A 21,193-nucleotide genomic window follows, 5' to 3' on the forward strand; every position below is an offset into this window, starting at 1 on the left:
TTTTTTTTTTTTTTTTTTTTTTTTTTTTTTTTTTTTTTAAAGATTTTTATTTATTTATTTGAGACAGAGAGAATGAGAGAGAGAGAACACATGAGAGGGGGGAGGGTCAGAGGCAGAAGCAGGCTCCCTGCCGAGCAGGGAGCCCGATGCGGGACTCGATCCCGGGACTCCAGGATCATGACCTGAGCCGAAGGCAGTCGCTTAACCAACTGAGCCACCCAGGCGCCCAAGACTTTTCTTGTTTTTTAAAGTAAGCCTGTATTGCTATATACTTCCCTCTTAGGTCCACTTTTGCTCCATGCCAAAGGTTTGGACCATTGTGTTTTCATTTTTATTTGTTTCCATGTATTTTTTTTTATTTCTTCTTTGATTTCCTGGCTGATCCGTGCATTGTTTAGCAGCATATTGTTTAACCTCCATGAATTTGTGGTCTTTCCAAATTTTTTCTTGGGGTTGCCTTCAAGTTTCACAGCATTGTGGGCAGAAAATATGTATGGTATGATCTCAATCTTTTTGTACTTATTGAGGCCTGAGTTGTGACCTAGGATGTGACTATTTTGGAGAATGTCCCATGTGCCCTTTAAAAGAATGTGTATTCTGCTGGTTTAGGATGGAATCTTCTGAATATATCTGTTAAGTTCTTCTGGTCCAGTGTGTCATTCAAAGCCATTGTTTCCTTGTTGATTTTCTGCTTAGATGATCTGTCCATTGATGTAAGTGGGGTGAAAAGTCCACTACTATTATTGTATTGTTATTAATGAATTCCTTCATGTTATTGTTTTATATATTTGGATGCTCCCATATTGGCTGTATAAATATTTACAATTGTTAGATCTTCTTATTGGATTGACCCCTTTATTATGATATAGTGCCCTTCTTTATCTCTTGTTACTGTCTTTGTTTTAAAGTCTCATTTGTCCAAAATAAGTATTACTACTCTGGCTTTCTTTTGCATGATAAATGTTTCTCCATCCCCTCACTTTCAATCTGCAGTTGTGTTTAGGTCTAAAATGAGTCTCTTGTAGGCAGCATATAGATGGGTGGGGGTTATTTTTTTTTTAATCCATTCTGACACCCTATGTCTTTTGATTGGAGATTTAGTCTATTTACATTCGAAGTAATTATTGATAGATATGTGTTTAGTGCCATTTTATTACTTGTCTTATCATTGTTTCTGCAGATTTTCTCTGTTCCTTTCTTGTCTTTGTCACTTTTATTCTTTCCTTTCCACTCAAAGATTCCCCTTTAATATTTCTTTTTTTTTTTTAAAGATTTTATTTATTTATTTGACAGTGAGAGACGCAGCGAGAGCAGGAACACAAGCAAGGAGAGTGGGAGAGGGAGAAGCAGGCTTCCCGCTGAGCAGGGAGCCCGATGCGGGGCTCGATCCCAGGACCCTGGGATCATGACCTGAGCTGAAGGCAGATGCTTAACGACTGAGCCACCCAGGCGCCCCCCCCCCTTTAATATTTCTTACGGGCTGGTTTGCTGCTCATGAGCTCCTGTAGTATTTGTTTGTCTGGGAAACTCTTTATTTCTTCTTCTTCTTCTTCTTTTTTTTAAGATTTTTATTTATTTAACAGAGAGAGAGAGAGAGAGAGAGAGCACAAGTAGGCAGAGCGGCAGACAGAGGGAGAGGGAGAAGCAGGCTCTCCGCCGAGCAGGGAGCCTGATGTGGGGCTCGATCCCAGGACCCTGGGATCATGACCTGAGCCGAAGGCAGACGCTTAACCGACTGAGCCACCCAGGCGCCCCTTTATTTCTCCTTCTATTCTGAATGATAACCTTGCTGGATAGAGTATTCTTGGCTTCAGATTTTTCCCATTCAACATGTTGAATATATCATGCCATGTCTTCTGGCTTGCTAAATTTCTGTTGAGAAATTTGTATCTAGCCTTATGGCTCTTCCCTTGTTAGTTAAGGACTTGTCTTTCTGCTTTTAGGATTTTTTTCTTTATTGCTCTTTTTGGTAAATTTAATTACAATATGTGTTGGTGTTAACCTGCTTTTGTTGATTTTGATGGGAGCTCTCTGTGCCTCCTGGATCTGGATGTTTGTTTCCTTCCCCAGATTAGGGAAGTTTTTAGCTATTATTTCCTCAAATAAATTTGCTGCCTCCCTTTCTCTCTGTTCTTCCTCTGAGACTCCTATGGTACAAATGTTACTATGTTTCATGGAGTCACTGAGTTCCCTACATCTGTTGTTGTGTTCCATAATTCTTTCTCTTTTTTGTTCAGCTTCATTATTTCCATCATTTTGTGTTCTATAGCACTTATTCATTTCTCTGCTTCTTCCAGCCTTGTGTTCATTGCATCCACCCTGTTTCCAGTCTCAGTTATTGCATTTTTCATTTCTGATTTGTGCTTTTTGGACCTTCCTGAAGTCTTCCATTCTTTTCTCAAGCCCAGCAAGTGTCCTTATGATCATTGCTTTAAATTCTCCATTGGTCATGTTACTTATGTCTGTTTCACTTGGGTCTCGGTTGTGACCTTATCTTGTTCTTCCATTTGGGATGAATTCCTCTGTCTTGACATTTTGTCTATGTTTCTGCCTTCTTCCCTATGTTAGAAAAGCCTGTTACATTCCCTGCACCTGAGAGTAATGGCTTGATGAAGAAGAGGCCGTATAGTGTCCAGTGCTGGCACTTCAGGAAGTATGTCTGCCGTGTGCTGCAGGTGCCCTGCTGTTGGGTTTTGGCTGCTCCATTCTTCATGCCAGGTGTCTGCAGAGGCTCTCCTTGCCTGCGGGGGGGGGGGGGGGGTGTTTGGTTCGTGACCAGAATGTGGCAAGGTTTAAGTAGGTATGTGCTGGTCTGCTTGTTAAATGAGACTTGATACTACTTCCACTAGAACTGGAGCTTTGCAGGACTCTGGTTGGGAGACACAGTGTGGACTGGGGTTTCTGCTGGTCTTCTGGGGAAGGGACCTGCCAAGCTGGGACTGAGGCAAACTTGACAGAGACAGGCAGTCATGCCAGAGTGCAGAGGGGTGGGACTTGTAAGCAGCCAGTTCAGGGCTAAGCTACTTTCTGCAGGCTGCTCTGTGTTTATGCTGAGGGGTGGGGGAGGAAATGGCACTGGCCAGCTCCTTGTTCCCAGAGAGGCATCTCCCTGAGCTCTGCCTCTCAGGGACCAGCTCTAAGTAGAGGGAATAATCCCTCGCCACCCTTCATGTGTCCCCAGCATTCTTCAGATCGCCCCCTGACCTTTAAAACTCCAATCCTTAAGTCTTGCTGGTTGCAAGAACTCAAGAAAATCAGCTCCCCTCATTTTCCCAGCCAATGACTTTGGGGAAGTGTGTTCTTCTTGCACGTTCACCTGTGTGCTCCTCTCTCTCTTGCCTTTCTCTGTGACCATGGCTCCCTCCTGTCTGCAGCACCCTTGATCTGTTTCTCCCCCAAACCACTGCTCTGCACTTCCTACCTTCCTTGACATGGCTTCTTCTCTTCCTTTAGTTGTGAAGTTTGTTTTGTCAGTCTTCAGGTTGATTTCTGTGGTATTTAGAATGATCTGATAGTTATCTAGTTGTGTTCAAGGGGTGAGATGAGTGTAGGGTCCTCCTATACACTGCCATCTTAGCTCCTCTGTCCTTTCGTTTTGGATAAATTTCTTTGTCTCCTCATTTCATCTGCCTCTCTGCGTCTGTTTCTCTGTGTTAAGAAAGTCAGCTATGTCTTCTGCTCGTGAAATTAGTGACTTTATGAGGAAGAGATCCTGGGATGGCCTGCGGTGCAGTGTCCCCTGTTCACCAGGACCTGGCACTTCAAGGAGTATCCTATATGTGTTGCTTATGCCCTCTTGTTGTGTCTGAGACACTTTTCCTCTCAGTGCTGTCGTTTGCACTGACTCTCTGCCTATTTTGGGCTGTGTTTGCTCTCTGTGGTATTAGTGGAGCCCAGGCAGCCCAGCTCTGAAGGTGTGTCTGCTAGGAAAGTTGGGAGCAGGATGCTGGTTTTAGCAAAATTTGCACTGGGACACTAGTCTCATGCCAGATCCACTGAAGCACTGCAGTGTTTGGGGGCTGCCTGCTGGGGTGGCCGGTGGACTGGGGCTAGGTGTGGCCCGCGGTGGTGGCTGGGTTCAGCAGGGCCCAGCACATGACAATGGTTGGGGGGGTGTGGCTGGTTACACTGTGGGGTGGCAGCTATGCGCAGGGGGGGGCTGGGAGCTGCGTAGTGCCGGGGTGTTGTGGGGTGGCAGGTCGCAGTATGCGGTGGCACCTGTGCACCCTGCAGCTTGGCAGGTGCCAGAATGACTTTATCAAAGTTTGCTCTGAGCCCAGGGCTGAGGCTAGTGGGCTGGGAGTGGGTGAGTCCTCAGGGAAACTCATGGGCCTGGAACACTGCGAGCAGGTTAGTTAGCAAGCGTCTGAGCAGTGCCACCTCCTGCAGTTGGCTCTGTGTTTATGCTGGCAGGCAGGGTTGGAAAATGGTGATGGACAGCTCCTTCTTTTTCAGAGAAGCCCCCCAACAGGCTCTGAAATTAGTATGAACAGATCTGTCTCCTGGTTGTCCCCATCCTGTGGAAACCGTCCTTTTTATGTTGCCTCTTTGTGCAGGCTGCTGTCTTTTTAAAGACAGCGATCCAGCTATCACTCACCTTCCCACCTCACCCAGTGCGGGGTCAGCTGACTATTAAAGCTCCAGGCTCCGAGTCTCACTGATTTTAAAAATGCACAGAATTTAGCCCCTCTGGTTTTTAAAGCCAGATTTTTTGGGCATTAGTCTTCCCTGGGAAGCTTCCTGGTGTGAGGGCCTGTTTCTCAGCCCTCTCCACGTGTGCGGCTCCGTCCCTCCTGCAGACAGCCTCCTTCCACCATTCTGGCCTGAAAGGTTAACTTTCAGGTGCAGCTTCTTCTCTGTTTAGTTGTGGAGTTTGTTCTGCCAGTCTTTGGATCACTCTCTTGTTTACTGACTTGGATGTGGATGATATCTAGTCATGAACGTGGGACAGGGAAAGCTCAGGGTCCTTCTACGCTGTCATCTTCCCCAAGTCTATCTTTTCATTAAGGGTTTCACTGAGGTCCTCCACTCTTTTCTCAAGTCCATTGAGTATCTTTGTGACCATTACTTTAATTCTTTATTAAGCATATTAATTTTCTCCTTTTGGTTTAACTCTTTTCCTGTGATTTTTGACCTGTTTTTTCATTTGGGACACATTCCTCTGTCTCCTCATTTTGTCTAACTCTCTGGGTCTCTTTCTATGTGTTAGGAAAGTCAGCTACAACTCCTACTCTTGAAATTAGTGACTTTATGAAGTAGAGGTCCTGTGGCACCCTGCAGTGCACTGTCCCCTGTTCACCAGAACTGGGTGCTTCAATGTTGTCTCCTATGTATGTTGCATGCACCCTACTGTTGTGGCTAAGCCACATTTGCCTTCAGTTCAGTTATCTACAATGGCTCTCTGTGCCTATTGTAGGCAGAGTTTGGTCCCTGTGTTGTTAGTGGGGCAGTCTGGGGCTGGGTTGGGCTTGAGTTGAGTCAGACCAGGTGTTTGCCAGAGATAGGGTAGCACTGAACTGCTCGCTCCTTTCTCTGTGTTGTCTCCCGAGAAGCTTTTGTTGTTGGGTGGGGACTGCAGTCAGACCAGATGTCTGTCCCCAACCCACTGCTGGGGCTGTGATTGGGCTCATGTGTGTGGTTATCTTCCCTCTTCCTCATGCAAGAGTCACTTTGGAGTGGTGCTGGCCCCTGTCAGGGCTGCTTGCATCCTGCCAGATATGTGGCATTTCTTCAGATGGCCTTTGGCCAGAGGTAGTGTAGGGGGCAGGCCCATAGGAGAAGGCAGGGCAGGCTGTGAGGTGTTATCAAGGTTTGCGTAGGTTTGATGTGGGAGAGATCCCGGAGCTGAGGTCTGGTTGAAGTGGGTGTGTCACTAAGAGAATGTGGGGGTGGGGTGCACTGTTAGCAAGTTAGGTAACAAATGTTGGTTCTGCTCTGGTTCCTGCAAGTGTCTGTGCATCTAGGGTGAGCAGCAAGGGATAGAAATGACACCCATCAGCTCTCTTGTTCTTGGAGAAGTCTCCCAAAGATCCCTGCCACTCCAGCACATGCTCTGAGATTAGTAAACAAAACTCCCTCCTGTATACCCCAGGCAGTTTTCAAACTGCTGCTTGCATGCTGTATCTCCCCGGGGCTGTTTGTTGTGTTGTCTGGGCAATGACTCAGTTTCCTATTGCCCTCTGGCCATGCAGGAACCAAGCCTGCTGATTTTTAAAGTTCCAGGTATTAAGCCCTGCTGATGATAAGAACCCGCAAAATTCTGTCACCCTGGTTTTCAAAGTCAAAAGTTATGGGGATTCATCTTCCCTGTGTGGGTTTCATGTGCCTGGAGAACCTAGTGTAAAGGTCTGCTTCCTTCCCCTCTCTGAGCCCACAGCATCCCATCTCCTGTGGACAGCCCTGTGGGTCCATTTAACTCCTGACTGCATCTCTGCTCTTCCTTCCCTCTTGGATGTGAACTCTTCTCTCCATTTAGCTGTGGAGAGTCTGTTCTGCCAGGCTTCAGGTGGTTTTCTGGGGTATTTACACTGATGTAGATGTTATCTAGTTGTATCCATGGGATGAGGTGAGCCTAGGATCCTCCCACTCTGCCCTCTTCCCTGGAAGTCTTCCTCTGCCCTTTTTAAAATCAGTTTGTTTTCTTTGTTCTTGATTTGTATGGGTGCCTTTATATTAACCCCCTGTTAGAAAGATGGTTTACAAATATATGTTTTATCTCATTCCACAGGTTGCCTTTACATCTGGCTGATTGTTTGGCTGTGCAGAAGTTTTAGAATTTGATGTAGTCCCACTTGTTTATTTTTGCTTTTGTTGCTTGTGCTTTTGGTTTTATATCCAAAAAATTGTTGCCAAGACCTTTTTTTCAAAGTGAAAAAAGTCATTTCTTTTTTATTGAGGTATAATTGACATATAACATTATATTATTTTCAGGTGTACAGCATGACTTGATATTTGTATATTTTGTGAAATGATCACTACAGTAAGTCTAGTTAACATCTGTCACCATAGAAAATTAATTCAAGTATAAATGATATATAATATTATATGAGTTTCGGGTATACAACATAGTAATTCAACATTTATATGCATTTTGAAATGATCAGTGTAATAAGTCTGGTTACCATTTGTCACCATACAAAGTTAGTACAGTATTATTGTCTATTCCTTGTGCTATACATTACATCCTATGATTTATTTCTTTTATAACTGGAAGTTTATTCCTCTTGATACTTTCACCCATTTTGCCCACCACCGAACCCCTCTCTCCTCTGGCAACCAAGAGTCTTCTCTGTATCTAGGAGTCTGGTTTTGTTTTTTCATTTGTTTCGTTTTTTAGATTCCACATATAAGTGAAAATGAATGGCTTTCTCTGCCTGATTTATTTCATTTAGCATAATACCTTTAAGGTCTATTCATTTTGTCACAAATGGCAAGATTTCATTCTTTCTTATGGCTGTGTAGTATTCCATCGTGTGATATGTCTATGTGTGTGTGTATAACATTTGCTTTATCCCTTCATCATCAGCAGACACCTAAATTTTTTCCATGTCTTGGCTATGGTAAATAAAGTTGCAATGGATATGAAGGTACAATTATCTCAATTTTTTGAGGAACCTCCACATTGTTTTGCATAGGGTTGAACCAAGTTACATTCCTACCAACAGTGTATAAGGTTTCCCTTTTTTCCATATCTTTGCCAACACTTGTTATTTCTTATTTTCCTGATGATAGTGATTGTAACAGGTGTGAGGTCATATCTCATTGTGGTTTTGATTTGCATTTCCCTAATGATTAATAATTTTGAGTACCTTTTCATGTACCTGTTGGCCATTTGAGTACCTTTCTTGGAAAAATGTCTATTCAGGTTATTTTGGTCCAGGATGATGGAGGAGTAGGAGACCTTAATTTCATCTGGTCCCAGGAATTCAGCTAGCTATCAAATCATTCTGAACACCTGCAAACTCAACTGGAGATCTAAGAAAAGAATAGCTGCAACTCTACAAATGGAAAACAACCACTTTCTGCAAGGTAAGACATGTGGAGAAGTGAATCTGAGGCCGTATACAGGAAGACAGACCTCAGGGGGAGGGAGCCTCTGTAAGCCAGCTACCAAAAAGTGATAAAGCAGCAGAGCACAAAATCAGAACTTTTAGAAGTCTGCTCCAGTGAGGGATGTCCCTGCCTGAAGAGCGCTCAGGTGGAGAAGCAGGGCAGAATCCCACGTGGGACAGTGTGGTCTCAGGATTCCCTGGGTTCACAGGAAGACCGGGAGTGCCTGAGTGCAGCAGAGTTCCCAGGCATCAGGATGCGGAAGCTGGCTGCAGTCAGTGAGCCCAGAAGTGGGCTCTGAGCTTGGGGTTGCCATAAACTGTGAACCCCTGCACGGTCGGTTGACCACTCCCCAAGCAGGGGGATCCAGAAAGAGGAAGAACGCTGAGACCCCTCTTCCCACCACCACCCCCCCAACACACACACAAGACCAGAGGAGCAGCAGTGCCCCGAAGGAACCTGCAGGGTTTGGAGACCTGTATTGGGGTTGATTGCCTGAGATAGAAAAACTCGGTCCCAGGCCAGGTGAGCATGGAGTGCAGCTGGAGACCAGGGAGACAGGAGTGACTGACTGCTTTTCTCGGAAGGCTCACTGAGGAGTGGGACCCCAAGCTCTCAATTCTGGGGCTGGAGAGTGGGAGGCCGCCATTTTAATTCTCATCCTCTAAAGCTGTTGTGGAAAGCCTTCAGGGAACAAAAGCCACATAGAGCAATCTAGAGCAATCCAGAGCAGTTACTCAGCCTGGCCCCCTGGCAAGGGCAGAGCAATTCTGCCTGGGGCAAAGACAACTGAGAATCAGCGCAACAAGCCCCTCTCCCAGAAGATCAGCAGAGGATTCGCTAAGACCAAGTTTACAAATCACAGAGAACTGCAAAACTCCTGCGCTAGAGGAAAATAGTATATAGAATTCATGACTTTTTCCCCCATGATTCTTTAGTCTTTCAATTTTTTTGTCTTTCCTTTTTCAACGAATTTCTTATTTTGTCAACTCTTTTTTAAAAAATCTTTTTATTTTCATTTTTACAGTTATATTCTATCCTTTCATTGTATTTACTTTTACTTTTGTATGTATGTAAGTTTTTCTTTCTTTACAATTTTGGGATAAGATTCTTCTAACTGGCAGACCAAAATACACCCAGAATCGAGTGTATGGCTCTGTTCTCTGCACCTGTCTGATCATATTCTCTCTCACTCTTTTTTTTTTTGTCTTGTTTTGTTAAAGTCTTTTTAAATTTTCATCTTTACAGTTACATTCTATCCTTTCAATGTATTTAATTTTATTTTTGAGTATAATGTTTTTCTTTCCTTACAAATTTGAGATGTAGTTTCTAGTAACAAACCAAACAAAATAGACTCAGGATATAGTGCATTGATCTGTTCTGTTCACCTGTCTGTTTATATTCCTTTTTTGTGTCTTTTAATTTTCATTTTTACAGTTACAGTCTATCCTTTCATAGTATTTAATTTTGTTTTTGTACATATGTAAGTTTTTCTTTCTTCACAATTTTAGGATTTATTTATCTAACAAACAGACCAAAATACACACAGGATCCAGTGTATTGCACCATTTTGTCCACCTGTCTGATTATATTCTTTTTTTTAATTTTAATTTAAAAAAATTTTTTTTTGGTTTTGGATCTCTTCTGACTTGTTTGGTGTATATTTCTCTGTGGTTGCTGTTGCCAATTTAGTATTTTGTTCTCTCGTTCACCTATTTTTCTCTGGACAGAATGACAAGATGGAAAAACTCACCTCAAAAGAGAACAAGAGGCAGTACTGACTGCCAAGGACCTAATCAGTATGGACATAATTATAAGATACCGGAACTAGAGTTCAGAATAATGATGGTAAAGATACTAGCTGGGCTTGAAAAAAGTATAGAAGACACTAGAGAATCCCTTTCTGGAGAAATAAAAGAACTAAAATCTAATCAAGTCAAAATCACAAGGGCTATTAATGAGATGCAATAAAAAATGGAGACTCTAACTCCTAGGATAAATGAGGCAGAAGAGAGAATTAGTGATATAGTAGACCAAATGATGGAGAATAAAGAAGCTGAGAAAAAGAGAGATAACAACTCCTGGATCATGATGGGAGAATTTGAGACATAAGTGATTCCTTTATGAATTCTTAGAGTTTATAATTATATGCTAGTGGAATTATTTTATATATGTATATTTCTTCCCACTGGAATGTAAATTCTCTGAAGCCAGTGAATGTATGATATGTATCACAACACTGGTACTCAATGACCATTTTTATTTTTGCATTATGATTAAATTAGTGAATATATTAGTAAAGTTTGGGGCTTAGTCCAGCCAATAGAAAGTGAGCATTACTCTGCTTTCTTTTACTATTATTCCTTGTACATACATATTCTTTAGGGTTACATCACTGGGAGGTCTATAGTGTGGAGCAGGATTTGGATACTCACGGTTTCCTAACTGGGATAAAATGAGGAATATTTTAAAAACCAACAAAACTTCAAACAGAATGCTTCCCTGCCTATTTTTTTTCCTTTGTCTTTCCTGGAATACTTTTAAAAACCTTTGTATTATGGGAAATTTCAACTATATTTGGTACTGAAGAGAATAGTGCCATGTATCAATAGTCTAGCTTTAATAATTATTAATTCACGGATAATTTTGTAAACCCACCCACTTAATCTTACACATATATGGGAATAGTTTGAAGATAATCTTACACATCATGTCTTTTTCTTGACAGATGTTTTATTATGACAATCTAAAATATAATGACTTTCTAGAAACATAATATTGCCATTAACAGCCTTAAAATTAGGTAATTTCTTAATACAACCAGTGTTCAATTTTTCCGATTGTCTCACAAGAATTTTTTAACAGTTGTTTTTTTTGAATATGCATCCAAACAAAGCCCAACATTTGACTGATATGTATCTTCAGTTTTTTTTTTAATGTGAAGTTTCTCTGGTCTCTATTTTTCTTTGCAAATTATTTGCTGAAAGATGTGATTTTTAAATAGTGTATTAATATTAAATACTAATAAAGTCACACTTTATGTACACAATCAGAAATAACTCAAATAGGGGCTCCTAGGTGGCTCAGTCATTGAGCGTATGCCTTCAGCTCAGGTCATGATCCCAGGGTCCTGGGATCGAGTTCCGCTTTGGGCTCCCTGCTCAGTGGGAAACCTGCTTCTCCCTCTCCCACTCCTCTTGCTTGTGTGCTCTCTCTCGCTTTCTATCTGTCAAATTAAAAAAAAAAAAGAAATAACTCAAATAATTTTTTAAGAATCACATAATTTAATATCATGAGGTCTGATATATAACTCTGTTGACAGTAACGTAATGTGGTGATCCCACTTTTAACTTTTAGCTGAGAAAATGAAATGATTGCTCTTGTTTTTAGAATTAATTCCACTTTAAAATTATATGAAGACTTTATGAATGAATTCCCTTAATAAAATTCAACTTCCATTAAATTTGTTTTCCTCAGTATTTCATTGGGAAGGAGTCTGAGTAGGTCAGCATTTGTATATTCTTGGAACACTGGTTATAATGTGATTCAATATAACCCTTATATTACAATAACACACACATGCACGTGCACACCCGCACACACCATGTCCAAATTACTCATGAATCTTTGAAATTTATATAACATTTATTTGAAAGCCTATTGACAAAAACTCTTCCTGAGTACATTTGTGCGTTTTCAGATGATCTACATTTTTTATACTAAAATTTTTATTTTATACATTTTATATCATAATTGCTGACATTTCCTTTTTTTAAATACACTTTATTTTAGAGCAATTTTAGGTTCACAGCAAAATTGAGTGGAAGGTACAGAGATTTCCCACATATCTTTGTACCCACCAAGCACAGACTCCCCTACTATCAACACCCCTTACCAGAGTGGTACATTTATTATAAATGATGACACTACATTGACAGATTATTATCCCCCAAACTCCATGGTTTACACTAGAGTTCTCTTGTGTACATTCTGTGGGTTTGAACAAATGTGTAATGGCATATCCACCATTATAGTATCATGCAGAGTAGTTTTACTGGCTTGACATCCTCTGTGTTCTGTTACCTACATTTTCATGATAACTGCTAGGTCAGATTCCCTAAATTTACTAATTCCTAGTCTCTATTTTTAATTATTCTCTTACTTCTACCCCACAATTAGCTTTTGCTCTTTGAATCTTTCCCACTGTTCCCCAAAGTAAACATGCAGAAGATCTGTTACATATAACAAACCTTTGTCTTAAAAACCCACAGTCAAATATTACAACTTATTGTTCTAAGAATTCTCTTAGCAACCCTCCACCAGTGATATGTCACTGACAACTATACCCTATCTATTCTCTTAGCCTAACTGAACCTCAGAGTCTCTGAGTTTCTGGGGAAAAAAATCCTCTCACTAACTTATGAAAAGCAATTCATTCATATCTCCATGTTTGAATATGCTAAATCATTAATGGACTCAGAAAAAGAAAGGTGTTTTTTATATGATATGATCCATTCTTTTTAAAAAATTAATTATGGATACAACTAGCAATGATTTCTTATGTATTTGTATACTATGTGTAAGGCACAGCCTATATATCAAGATTATTCAAATTCTGTCAATAACTACAAGCAAAGTATTATCACTTCCACATTATGGATGAGAAATATGACTCAGAATATATTTAGTCAGTATTATAAAGTTTAAAATACCAGCCATAAAGTGCTGAGTCCTGAATTTACATTTAGGTTTCTATCAAACTATGTTCTATCAATTATTGTATTAAAATTGTGTTTTTCCCCCCAATTACACTTTAAGCTCATTCATGCAGGTGGCATGGACAGAGACAGCCTCATACATTTTATAGCTATTCCATAATAGTGTCTTAGATACACTGCATGGACACAGTAGGTGCAGAGTGAAAAGACTGAGGCAAATTTGTGCCTAAAACAATTTTAAAGGGCAAAATGACTCCAAGTCAAGTCACATACATTTTCAAGAGTGAAGTCTTGGACCCACTCAAGAAAACCAGAGAATTCATCTGTTGATCTATTTCCTCTGCCAGAGTTTCCACTAGGAGACAATGAATCTAGAAGAAGATACAGCATCCGTATCTGCCAGTACATATCTCCACCATATTGTCCCTCCTGGGATTTCTCTCTCATAGGCTCATTCTTTCCTTAACCAGGAAGGGTGAGGGGAGAGGGGCAGGGAACTGGGGTTATCGGAGTGTTTTGCTATTTCCCAGGGTGTACAGGGCTGCACAGGGATTCAGTGAGCTTTGACCTAAGCTGATCTGCCTAGAAACATCCTGCAACTATGTTCACTCTACTGTCCCTGACATGCCGTGGTGGCACAGGAAAGTCTATGTGTTTATCTAGCAGGGATTCATGTAGGAGGTGAGGCAAACCACACCTGTGTTCTCAGAAGCTTAAATATGTCTGTGGTTTCTACTTCCATTCTTCTTCCTGTTGTTACTACCCCTAAGTAAGAACGAAGTATTTGGTTCTTCTCAGATTTTTACCTTATGGTCTTATTCTAATACCCCCGTAACTGACTTCCATTTCTTTTCGTGCCTAAAGAATTCTCATCTTCTCATGGGTGAGGAACGGCAAGGAAAGCTGGTCCTATCATCATTCATTCTTCACAAATTGAAATTTTAAAGTTTTGGAAAACAATTTTGACTTTCAATACTTTTGAAATTGAAAATTTCTTTATCCTAATTTAGTTCTCTGTCATAGCTTTTTAAAACTATACTAAAAGGAGTATGAACTTATTTCTTGTTTGTGTGTGTGTGTGTGTTTCTTCTATAAGAAATCTATACCAAGGACAAAGGGCATATACTACTTTCACTGATGTCTGAATTGGGGGGAAAGTGGTAATGCCAAAGCGTGGGAATAATAAGAAGAGAGAAATATTAACCTCAGCTAAGATATCAAATATTATCAGTCTATACTTGCTTGCTCTGCTGTTACTGGGCATGAAACATAATCCAGAAAATGAGATTAAGTGGACCTGAAGCATAAAGGACGATGGTCCTAGTCAGCCCTGAGATGAAAGACAAGAAAAATTTTACTAAGAGATCTCATAAAGGGAAATTTATTGTTTCCATGGGAATATTGGATCAGGGTTACAAAGAATTAGGTAAGTGGGTGGAATATCCCAGAGATCTCATTGTAGGTAACAATTAAGAAAAGAAAAACAAATCAGGCAGTCAAGGCGGGAGAATTTCAAAGGATATGTGAGCTCTCAGAGGATACAGGGGGACCTTAAGTTCCATAAAAGAGAAGAGAGGGGGAGTGTTGGAAGAGAGAAGGAATATGATGAACTCGGCCAGGAAACAGTGCTAGGTCACCTATCAAGTCCACTCTTCTGCTCTGGTCGGTGGGCATAGGGTGTACCTGCAATAGTACAGACATGAGATGGTTGGATCCTCGGGGGCTCCTGTATTGTCATCATGCCCTCCCCCAGACTCCTACAACCTTTCAACCACATTTGTGTCCACAAACTCCTCCCACTTTCCTCCCTCCTGAGCTGTGTCTCCAGCTCTCAGCTCTGACAAATCTGAATCCTTACCTCCTTTTCTAGGGTGTGGCTCACAAAGGCCCTTGATGTCTGGAAGCACCACCTGAGTGCAGACCTTGGATAATGAAGACAGTGCCCACCACGATGCCCACAAGGCCCACAGTCAACCCCACGGCACAGACCACAGTCTCTGTCAGCTCTGACATAGGGGTTGGAATCTCAGGTTCTGTAAAAATGAGGTTGTGGAAGTCAGAATGCAGAGTGTTGGTTCATGTACCCATGTGTGTGATGGGGCAGGAGGAATGGTTTCTGTTCCATGAGGACTCAGGGCACCATGGTTAGGGAAGAGAGAAAAGTCTATTATTCGAAACCTTTGAAGTGTGGAAAACATGAGATTCCGGGGCTAAAGGGCAGGATACTCTGGACTTGATAGAGAAAGAAGGTGCCAAGGGGGTGGAATTCATACATACCCCAGTGTTTCAGAAGTGGCTCATCCAGGCCCCAGTGCTCCACCTTGCAGTCATAAATATCATCAGCAGAGGGAAGGAAGGTGAGGTAACTGATCTTTAAGAAGGAATGATCCCTCTTGGCGAGGAAGCTGGTTTCAGAAACACCTTCTGTGACTGAGTGCCTATTCTTCAACCATGTGACATTGATCACAGGAGGAAAGATGTTGTCGACAAAACAGATGAGGGTGTTGGGCTGACCCAGCATCGCAGGAGACTTTAGAAACACAGTCACCTCAGGAACTTCTGTGGTGAGGAAGCAGCACTGATATGAATTGCAAAGAGCTCTGCCCTGAGGTTCTGCATTGTGTCCTGTAAGAGCCCTCCCACCAACAGTTCCCCATCTGATGGTAGAAGAGTTCTTGCTTACCTTCTGCTTGGGAAAGTGTACATACACTGCCTATACTTTATCCTTGTGCCCTTCCCTCTGTGGGCATGCTTATTAAAGTAGCAGATCTATAGGACTTCTCCTTGAGGGATTCAAGGAACATGGTATGGGAGTAAGGATCCTTGTACTACATGGCAATATTTCAGTTTTGAGATGGCAGAGGATGAGTGTTCAGTAATTACTATGAGAAGATCTGGGGAAAGATCCTTGGAAATTAGTCAAGGGTATCTATCGTAGGGAGGAGGGGAATGAGACCTGGTGTGTAGGAAGGTTCAGTAAAGAGAGGCAGAGTGGCGGACGCATACCATTGGTAGCAGCGGTGGAGTTGGACCGTTCAGTCATGATGTTCAAGTTGTGTTTTGATGTAGCCAAGTTTCTCAGTGCGCCCTGTGGGTCAAAACCTCCATATGTTTGAAACATAGGCAGCTGCCAGACAGTTTCCTTCTTCTCCAGGTCCACGTAGAACTCCTCATCTCCATCAAATTCATGGGTGTACTGGCCAAAGGGACCATAAGACTGGTAGACATTTATGCCATAGGAACCAACGTGGTCAGCTGATCAGTAAGGGTGAGGAGCAAGAAGTAGAAAACAGAGGGAGAAAAGAGCCTTATTAAACCAAGTGACAGAAGAAACTGGCTTTCAAATATAGTGGGCTTCATCTTTGGCACAGTCTTTAGGCAAATTTCCCAGCACCTGCTCCCTGCTCCCTCTCTCTCAGCGTTGATAGTTGTCCAGTTAGAATACAGTCTGCTTTTCCACTGTCATGTAAGCTCCACGAGAGCAGAATTACAATGGCCTTGTTACTGCTGTTCCCTGTGTACCTAGCTCAGCATCTGGCATACTCAGTTGGCTTATGATAAATATTATAATGAAATGAAAGAAGGAATGAACAAATTATCGTGGTTTTAGCTTCCTTTCTCAGAAATTCACTTTACTTCCCTCTGCTTCGCAAGTTTTATCTCTTACTTAATTCTTTCATCAATTAATACATACATTTTGATTCTTCTCCCCCCAAGACTGGTTCAGAGCAGAACTTTTTCTACAGTAGCTTTCCTTCCTTCCTTCCTTCCTTCCTTCCTCCTCTTCCTCCTCCCCCCCCACCCCCCGGTCCTCCTTCTACTTCTTATTTTTCCAAAGAAAAGCACACAGGACCATATTGTTTTAAAAGAGTTTCTTAACTGTTATAGGATATAAGAAAGAATATGACAAGGACAGTGACAATATTACAAAGTATATAAAAAATAAACAATGTTCCTAAGATCTCGATTTTGTTAACAATCGTAATCCTCAGAGGAGAGCACTCGATTTCATCAGAAATACAAAATGGAAGCTTTATTAGATTTTAGATTATTGTCACTTCCTACCCCCCTTTATTTTTTTTCCTTCTAGGAGGTTATTAAACCTCTTTCCTTATTCTGACTCAACATTTCTATCTGTTTAGGATTCTGGGTAAACTATGGCCCTTTTCCTCACATGGACAATATGCTTGTGTAAGGATACCAAAATAGAATGGCAGAGTAGGACTCCACCCAGTGAGCCTAACTGGACAATCTTGTGAAGACATATGTGAGCTTTTTATCATTTCCTCTTTATGTTCTTCCTCATTTACTGAACATCAGTGAGACATCAGACATCATGAGGAGCAGGGTGTAAAACACCAGTCAGCATGGTTTCTGTCATCAAGGAACTTATTGCATGGTGAGAGAGTCAAGTGAGTAGAGGAACAAAGACAGTAAGCTGTGGTGAGTCTTGCAAGGGAAGAGCAGCAGTCTTATGGTCCCACCTCCTCCACAAATACCTCATCTGCCAGTCAAACCAAAGTATATTATTCTTTCATGTTCCTTGTCTTTGTAGGGGTCTTTCTCCTTGAAACAAAGTTATCTTTATGGATTTCCTGGACACCACCAGTTCCTTCTTGAAGTTCCTGCTTAGTTACCAACATTTTAGCTAAGTTCTCTCACTGAACATGTTTTTGACCACATTGTAACCTCCAGCACCTCCATCCCAGTGTCTTGCTCTCCAAATTTATCTATACCTCATCAGCTCTCTCCCTACCCTGTCCAGTATGACCCCCTTGGTTGATTACTTAAAAGGCCCTCCGACAAAGCCTCTTTATCCTCTATACTTTATCCTTGACTCCTCTTTCAAACATGAATATATGCAATTATTGTTTTCATCTGGTACTTGTCCTGGGTTGCCAACAGTTGATGAACATCACACTGCTGAGTTTCACTGAAACTGTGTCCATGGTCCTGCTCAGCAATGGTCCTTCTGCTTTCCTGCACCAGGGGGCAGATAGCATGTCTTTTCATCATTGAATCCCCAAAATTTATCTCACTGTATGCTCAAAAGTGTGTATTGAATGCCAATTGCTATTCTCAAGGATCACAGAAATTTGGGGGAGTGGAGACTGACAGACACAGAGGTAGCAGAACCATATGAAAGTCAGAATCAGCAGTGACCAAGGCTGTATTATGACTTGTGGGCCTAAGCACTATTGGGCCCCTTTTTTTTTCTTAAAATATTAAAAATTATATTTTGTGACTGCACTCGTACAAAGACAAATGTAATTCAGGCTGTATTAAAAATTGAAACATTTTCTTCTACTCTAAAAGTTCATTTTTTCTTCTAATTTTAAAGGAAATTAAAACATTTTAATGGTGGCACTGTGCTTACTGCACCTAATGGATAAGTTGAGCTTGACCAGGGTGCTCTGGTGTGACACTGAAGAAAGGAAATTGGAAGTTCTCTGGAGAAGCAAGTGAAACTTCCATTAGCAAATGAAATTGGAATGGGAGCAGTCATGGTTAACAAAGTTGGTGAAAATTAGAGTACACCCCATTTCACTTTCCCTCTTAACTTTTTGTTTTTTCTACTTTGGTTTTTACAAACACCCTCCTCATGTCAATAAAACAACAATAAAAAGGACCAGGGATAGATCCTGGAAGGAAAGGATGATAAAGGAATGCCTGAAGAGAAGGTGGCAAGAGGTGGACAGTGAAGGTGGGGGTGGGGGAGGGATTAAATAATTAATGTGTACTTGCCCTGTTTTCCTTTTAAGGGTCTCCATCGGGTAGAATGAAAGGTCATTTGAGTTGACAATTTGAGAATAATATAATTTAATTAACCAAGTTTTTTCATCATAAAGTTCTCAATTTTAAAATAAAAATAAGGATATTCTCTACTTTGTTAAAGAAAAAAATTATGGAAGCAGCCCAAGTGTCCATTGTTAGATGAATGGATAAAGAAGATATGGTATATATATGTATATACACAATGGAATATTAGTCAGTGATAAAAAGAATGAAATCTTGCCATTTGCAACAACATGGATGGAACTAGAGAGTGTAATGTTAAGCGAAATAATCAGTCAAGGACAATGACCATGTGATTTCACTCATTTGTGGAGTTTAAGAAACAAAACTAATGAACAAATAAAAAAGAGACAAATCAAAAAACAATTAACTGTAGGGAACAAACTGATGGTTACCAGAGGGGAGGTGGGGGGGATGGTTAAAACAGGTAAATGGGATTAAGAGTACACTTATCTTGATGAGCACTGAGTAATGTATAGAATTGTTGAATCACTATATTGTACAACTGAAACTAACATAACTCTGTATGTTAACCATTCTGTAATTAAAATTTAAAAAAATTATTAAGCCACACTTGTTGTAGTAACAATCAAGAAACAAGAATGATCATTGACATTACTATGTCTTCATTATTGGAAAAGCATTTCTAAATACATATTTGATTTGATTATTTGTGAAGTGACATATACGAGGTCATGTGGTAGAATGACTTGTCTAAAGGTATTCAGCTGGGCTTGTTTACCCACTCCCCTCATGCAAGTTTCCAGCATGAAAATGTATGGAAATCTGAGACAAAGAAGAGGACATCCTTCTTTATATCTACGTAGTATACATAATTCATGGAACTCTTTACCCCAAAGTGAGACTACAGAAGAAACATATAAAAAGCTTCAAAATGTTGTTCAGAGACATTTGGAAGCAATAGTTTATGAATTTTTAGTAACAAAACATCCACTCGTGGACATATCCCTAATCTTTGAGGTAATCATGATGCCATTGAGTCTTCTAGGCTATATTCACTGGATCTGATATTAAAAATGAATGATGTCCTTGACGAACTCAGCAACAGCATGGGAAGCAAAGAGAGTGGGTTGGGTCTCTAGTTTCCTGAAGGAAAGATGACTATAATTTTTAGATCTGCTTAATATTGAGAACACCTCTGAGGAGTCTCTGCTATTTCTACACCAATCTCTATTTTTTTTTTCCCTTCCAATTCCTTTTCTCAAGTCTAGTCCCCACATCCCTCAGCTGTGCACTCACCCACAATGTCTTCACCACCAGAGGGGCTCATCATGGTGGTCAGGGTAAGAGTCCCCAGAATCAGAACTCTGTTTAGGGTCATTCTTTTCTCAATGCAGTTTCTGAAGTTGCTGTTCTGAGTTGCAGAGCAATGGTGAGGACCCAACTGAGAAGAGACTCTAAAGACACCCACACCAAACCCTGCTAGGTCAGGTTCTGGCCAATCAGAAAACTCCCTTCTGATGACACCTCAGTTGCCAGTTGAAGAGCTTGTACCAAGAAGCCTGGAAGGGACTGGGAAATCCCCTTGTTCTGATGTAGGCTCCATTCACAGTAGACCGGGGGAATTATCTAGGAAAAGAGGGAGGGTATTAAATCAGAATCTTCTTATGGGTGTGTATGCTTGCTGGTGGCAAGAAGGGTGGGAATTTCTGAGTAGCTTCATGTTTAGATATCATCACTAATATGGTGTTCTTTGGATTTTCTGGTTTACAATCTCCAAAAATTCTCCCATGAATTGATTCCCTCCCTGGCAATCCCTATCTTCTCCCCTTTTCCTGGCCTCCATATGTGGGTTAATTGTCTTTCTTTTTTGTTTCCATAGTGCATGTAAAATTTTCCAAATTTTTATTTACCTGCCTGGAGTATTTCTGCTGGTGGTAGGCAAGGAATACCTTTGCCTTTCTACTTATGTAAATCCAGTTGAGTTAGGTTCTTGTCATGTTCTCAAAAGCTCCAGTATTTGCACCTGGGACAATAAAAAGAAGTCATAATGTCATGAATGCTGCCTACAGTAATTGCATCATCTTTCACCTCAATTTTTCCCTGTCCGGAGTATTCTCTGCGCTCTGTGTTTTAGTGCTATCTATATTTAAAGGCAATTTGGGGACACTGATTACATTAAAGACAGCTCGGGCTACCTCACTCTATGATTTTTAGTTTTTAAAATTTTTTTACAATGAAGAATGTAGGTCAAATGTTGAGGGCAGAATGAGGGGAATTGCTGTGACTTAGAAATCGGTTTCCTTCCCAGAACCTCCTGAATCTTTTCATATTCTTTATCCTGCCACATATTCCAGATATTTGTGAGGGACTAAGGAATTGAACTAAGACAAAGGCAACCATTAGAGGGAGACTTATTTATTTTTTTTCCAGAAGAATCGATTTTTGTGTGTTATGGAAGCCACAAGTTAATGGGAGGTTCCACTTAGAGTCAATCACTCTGTGCCTGTTGGATGGCCTTCTGTTTCTCAGCACACTGTCCTATCTCATGATGACAGAGACTGTAGGAAGAGTGAGACAGGAAAAGCCCTGGCATCTGGGAGTCACCTGGTACTATTAAACAGGCCTTGGTGTTGCCAGGAGCTGGTCTGCAGCTCACAGCCAGGTTC

General features: G+C 41.1%; 1 protein-coding gene across 1 annotated transcript; it reads right to left on the minus strand.

Moving 5' to 3' along the window:
* Nucleotides 1-13,460: 13,460 nt before the first annotated feature.
* LOC110575557 (HLA class II histocompatibility antigen, DQ alpha 2 chain) lies at nucleotides 13,461-19,966 on the minus strand. Its single transcript, XM_021684531.1, has 5 exons — nucleotides 19,824-19,966; nucleotides 15,774-16,022; nucleotides 15,045-15,326; nucleotides 14,626-14,800; nucleotides 13,461-14,450 (listed from the first exon to the last, which is right to left on the minus strand). The coding sequence occupies exons 1-4, from the start codon at nucleotides 19,903-19,905 to the stop codon at nucleotides 14,646-14,648; spliced, it is 768 nt and encodes a 255-aa protein (XP_021540206.1). The 5' UTR covers nucleotides 19,906-19,966; the 3' UTR covers nucleotides 13,461-14,450; nucleotides 14,626-14,645.
* Nucleotides 19,967-21,193: the final 1,227 nt, after the last annotated feature.

The sequence above is a fragment of the Neomonachus schauinslandi genome, chromosome 8 (assembly GCF_002201575.2).
Source record: "Neomonachus schauinslandi chromosome 8, ASM220157v2, whole genome shotgun sequence".
NCBI lineage: Eukaryota > Metazoa > Chordata > Mammalia > Carnivora > Phocidae > Neomonachus > Neomonachus schauinslandi.